This window comes from Fonticula alba, assembly GCF_000388065.1.
Source record: "Fonticula alba strain ATCC 38817 unplaced genomic scaffold supercont2.1, whole genome shotgun sequence".
NCBI classification, from domain to species: domain Eukaryota; order Rotosphaerida; family Fonticulaceae; genus Fonticula; species Fonticula alba.
Window position 1 is genome coordinate 4259152 of NW_009242971.1, and position 4959 is coordinate 4264110.

Consider the following 4959-nt stretch of genomic DNA (forward strand, 5'->3'; position numbering starts at 1 on the left):
GGGTGGGGGGCATACGCGGGCCGATCGTTTGAGCAAAGCCACACAATCGACCGCCCGAAAAGTGATCGGCTCGGTGGCACGTGTGTGCGCATCATGTGACGATCAGCGTGATGACTGCCCCGGCCACTTACCCCGAGCAGTCTGGTTGCGCAGGAACGGATCATGCTCGCCCTTTGCCCGCGGACGGGGGAGGGGGAACGCGTCTCTAGACTAGCTTCAGGTCTCCAAGCCCCCCTGCTTGCGGGGCTCCTGCCATTGAAAGACGCGTCGATCATTTTTCTTGAATCATCCGCCGCTGCGCGCAATTTTAAACATCCACGGTTATGGACCTTCTCCTTTGGTGAGATTGCCCGCCCTGGGCAGACATGTCCCTCCCCCGAGCGAATACTGGGGGGGGGGGGGGGGGGGGCGGGGCCGCGTCCGGCGGCCTGCGGGCCATCCAAAGAAACACCCGCCTGAGGAGTCCGAGGCAACTTCACCAGCACCCTCCTTTTGGCTCCTCTCCCCTGTGTTCTACTTTTCCACACACCCTCTCTCCCCCCTCCCCCCCCCCCTTCCCTCCCCTCAAAGCGCGTACACACGCAACCATGTCTTCTCTGCCCGCCCTGCTCCGCGGCGAGCGCCCCCCCGCCGACCGGAAGAACAGCAAGTCCGAGTCCGGCACAAGCAACAGCACTGACGACTTCACCGTGGCCCTTTCCAGGGTGATGGTTTCCGATGGCCTTGGCGGTCAGGAGTCCACTGTGTACGCGGCACCGCCCATATGTCTCCCTGCCAGCCACCTTGACAGCTCCCCCTCTGACTGACTCTCTCCATTGCGGCATAGCTGCGAGGACACCATCCTGGCGCGCAAGGCCTTCAACGGCGCCGACTCGCTCATGGTTGACATCAATGCCACGCGTGCGTCATGCCCACCTTCTCCTCCTCCTCCTCCTCCTCCACCACCTCCTCATGCCGATACCCATGCCCATGCTCATCCTTCTCCCCCTCCCCCCCCCCTTCCTCCATGTGCTCCCCTGCTACGACTCCCACTCACCCACCCCGTCGCTCCTCCCTCTTGCATCGGGATACATCCACAGAGAAGATCATCATTCCGCTGTCTGATGTGATCGAGTACAACTGCATCGGCAAGTCCCTGGTCCTGCGCACTGCTGGCTCGACCGATGAGGTGCGTCGCTTGTCATGTTGCGCCTGCCCCTTCGCCTCCCTTGCCTCTCCAGTCCCCTCCCCGTCCTTGTCCCACACGCTAATTGCCCTGCCCCCTGCCCCCCTCTCCTCCGCACACACACACACACACACACACACACACACACACGCACCCTGTCCCCTCCTCTGTCCCTCCATCTCTCCCCATGTGTCTTCCCTCCTGCGCAGGGTGCCAGCTCCACGATCATCTATTACTTCATCGTGGCCTCCGGCGCGCCGGAGATGGCCTTGCCCGCGATCGACAAGGTCCTTCTCCAGGGCTTGTGGCGTGTCCGCCAGCCTGGTGCCGCTGGCTCTCGGCCCACCGCCCAGCAGCTGGAGGAGCTTCGTGGCTTCCGCTCGCTCAAGGAGGCCTGCGAGCAGAGCGACTCCGACAACGATGAGTTTGCCGACGCCATTGAAAATGTGCGTGTCAACCTGTGCCACCTACACGCCCACTACGCAAGATCCCTGCTTCTCTTTCCTTTCCTCCTCTTTTTCCTCCCCGCACATGTCACTGATCATGCCTCTGCATCCCTCTGCTTGGGGATTGATAGCCCCAGAAGTACGCCCTTATCCATCTCTCCCCCTTTTGTCTTCCCATCCGCCCCTTCTTCTTTCGGCTTCTTCGCCCTTTTCCTCGACTCGGCCCTGACTTCGACTCCTCCCGCTCGCGCCCCCAGGAGCATCCAGCCGATGATTGCCCTCTGCCGGATGCCGGCCGGCTTTGTGTCCGAGAAGGTGGCCGAGTATGCGGTGGACATTGCTCTCTTCCACGAGCAGGCCTTCGTCCCCTACCGGCCGGACTCCACCCTGACGCTTTTTGTCGACAAGAAGTCCAAGATCAGTGCGTCATTTGGGCATCCCCAAATGCTGCCCCGTTCGTCCGGTGAATGGCCCTCTAACTTGCCCGCTGCCCGACACAGCCTACCTCAGCCTGAAGGTCAACTCCGGCGAGGAGGTCGTCCGTGAGCCCCTGTCGCCGGAGCTGCGCATTGACTTTGGCGGGCTGGAGGCGGTACGTGGCTCCTCTTCCGCTTGGTGCTGCGAATGCCGGGGCTCTTTTCCCACGGTGGGGGGTGCTTGTTCGCTGACCTTCGCCGTCCCCTTTGCCACCGACCACATGGCTGCCACGTCTCTCAGTACAACATGGACTTCGCCTTCCTGACCTTCCCCTCGGAGAATGTCATGGTCTGCTGGGGCCTGCGGGCCGGGGATCGCGACCAACTGGTCACCCTGCGCACGCAGATCAGCAAGGGCCTCCAGCGGAATGCCATGCTCAGTGTCGATGACGACAGCGCCTTCTTCGCGCCGATGGAGGTGGACCCGGCCACGCATGGCCTGATCAAGGCCGGGGGCGCCGGCGAGGGCCCCCTTGTGCATGAGCAGTACATTCGCGACTTCGAGTCCTCTGAAGACGAGGATAGCAGCGACGAGGACGAGCCCGATGTCAAGGGCGCTGTTCGGCCCTCCCGGCGCTCGGCGGCTGCCGATGACAGCGACGAGAGCGATAGCGATGACGAGGAGGAGGAGGAGCAGGTCCCGGCGGCGCGCCTGCGCCGGAGCGAGCGCCTCAAGAACCAGCGCCGGTCGGAGGCCGAGCGCAAGTTCCTGGCCACCGTTCTGGCCCCGGGGACCGGACACGATCTGGTGGTCGGCTACAGCGGGGACGCCCAGCGCAGCTACATCCTGCGCGGGTCGCAGGTCGGCATTTACCGCCACCTGTATGACCTGTCGCCGGCCGAGCTGGCCGACACCGATGGTGTGGCCTTCCAGGGCGTGCACCAGCTGACCGACTCGAAAAAGAAGGCCATCACCCCTTCGCAGATGGTGGTGGCCGACAATGCCCGCTCGATTGCCCTGCTGACGGACGGCTTCAGCAAGATGGATATCGAGACTGGTGTGGTGACGGAATATGTGCGTGCTTGCTGCTGCTGCTGCTGCTGCTGACGTGGGCGCCGCCTCCTTCCCATGATGGGGCATAATCTGCGGCGGCGGCGGCGGCGATGGCGGCCACCATATGCCGATGTTGGCTGTCGGGGGCCTTTCTTTTTCTTTTGCTCTTTTGTGTCGGCACAATCCCGCAGGCCCCTCCCGTGACTGACATCCCGGCCATGCGCCTGACTTGCACTCAGGAGGCCCCGTCCCAGACCATCCGCGCCCTCAGCGGCCGGAGCAAGTTCTCCCAGATGTCCGACGAGAAGACCTTCGTCGGTATCAGCAAGAACAAGCTCCACATCCTGGATTCGCGTGTGGCCAAGGTCGACACTGGTGTCGGGTACGTGCCTCGGCCGCCGAGCCGGCAAAGAATGCCCCCTCCCCCCCTCCCCCCCCCCATGGCTGCCTTGTTCCTCGGCCGGACTGCCGGCCCGCCCGCTTGGGCTCGTCTCGCTCCCCCCCCCCCGACGCCCTCTTCGCCCTTCCTGCCACACGGGCGCCGCTAACCTCTGTGTGACTGCCCCATCCACCTTAGCATGGAGTACAAGGACTCCACTCGGACCAACTTCCTGCAGGTGTGCACCACCAACGACGGCCACATTCTGGCCGTCAGCCAGGATGGCACTCTGCGCCTCTACGACAAGCCGGACATCCGTGCCAAGAACCTCTACAAGCCGCTGCCGGGTGCGCTCCCTCGCCCGTGGGCCCCTTTCTTTTGCTTCTCGTTCCTCCGCCGTTTGTGGCTCTGGCTCCTCGCTAACCTGCCTCCCTGGTGCCCGTATCTGTCTGGCCGTTCCTGCTCCGGCTCCTGCTCCCGCCCCTGCTTTCGTCCCCGCTTCCCGGCTTGAAGGCCGTGTTGTCAGCTGCGATGTCACCGCCGACGGGAACTACATCCTCCTGGCCTTCACGGATTGCGTGCTGCTGATCAACAACTCCTATGCCGATACCAAGGCTGCGGCCAACGGCTTCTCCAAGGTCATCCCCAAGGACCGCAAGCCGGTGGCCATCCGCCTGATGCTCAAGCCCCTGCACTTGAAGCAGCTCCTCCGTTCGTCGTCGGCCGCCTTCACCAACGCCTACTTCAGTGTCGGTGACAAGGTTGAGCGCTCCATCATCGCCACGTGCGTGCCACGCTCGCCTCCCCTTCCCTTCCCCTCTCCCGCCCTTTTTGGCACTTTGCTGCCTGGACACATTTGCGCCATCTGCTAACTCCCTCTCGCGGCCTCTTTGCCCTTCCTGGCAACCTCCCTGGGTGCCACTCTCGCGCTCAGTGTCGGCAACCTGATGATCCGCTGGTCCATGCGTGCCGTGCTGCGCGGGCACCTTGACGAGTACACTGTCTCCCAGCAGAACTCGGCCATTCTGGACTTCGGGTCGCTGTACTCCTTCACCAACACCTCGCGCCGCATTGCGCCGGTGTCTCTGTCGCTCAACCATGACCTGGTGTCGACCAACCGCTTCATGGATCCCACGCGGGCCACTCCTCCCCCCCGTGGTGCCAATGCCGGGATCTCCGAGTTTGACGGGCCGGTTCGTCGCAAGTAGGCAGTCGACACGTGCTGGCTGTGCGCCTGCGTCCATTGGACCTCCCCTGACCCGGGCTGGGGAGGTGCCCCCTTTGCTGCTTCCGCTGGTGAGGTGATTCTTCGCTTCCCCTCGCCCATGGCACCGACAACAGTGCCGCCCGCCGTGTGACATATGCGGGGGGAAATGGGACAACATTGCTCCCGAATTCAATATGTATCTTTCCTTCTCTGCCCCAGTCCTCCTGGGCGTTTACCCTCTTCACGGCCTGTATTACACGGGGGAGGGAGGGAGGGGGGGTAGGTAGGGGGG

At 63.5% G+C, this 4959-nt stretch overlaps 1 protein-coding gene across 1 annotated transcript; it reads left to right on the plus strand.

Annotated features, from left to right (window-relative positions):
* The first annotated feature begins 564 nt into the window (after nt 1–564).
* Nucleotides 565–4873, plus strand: H696_00910 (hypothetical protein). The gene is made up of 12 exons (XM_009494797.1): nt 565–745; nt 827–900; nt 1080–1168; nt 1375–1611; nt 1743–1750; nt 1869–2032; nt 2112–2203; nt 2329–3102; nt 3321–3463; nt 3659–3807; nt 3974–4244; nt 4395–4873. Exons 1-12 carry the CDS (start codon nt 588–590, stop codon nt 4666–4668), a joined length of 2433 nt encoding a protein of 810 aa, XP_009493072.1. The 5' UTR covers nt 565–587; the 3' UTR covers nt 4669–4873.
* The last annotated feature ends 86 nt before the right edge of the window (nt 4874–4959 follow it).

Excerpts from the sequence above, each read along its gene's own strand:
- H696_00910 (XM_009494797.1), top strand. The coding sequence starts at position 588 with ATGTCTTCTCTGCCCGCCCTGCTCCGCGGCGAGCGCCCCCCCGCCGAC. Across the intron at positions 1,169-1,374 it reads CTGCTGGCTCGACCGATGAG|GGTGCCAGCTCCACGATCAT; the intron begins GTGCGTCGCTTG and ends CCTCCTGCGCAG. Across the intron at positions 2,204-2,328 it reads ACTTTGGCGGGCTGGAGGCG|TACAACATGGACTTCGCCTT; the intron begins GTACGTGGCTCC and ends CACGTCTCTCAG.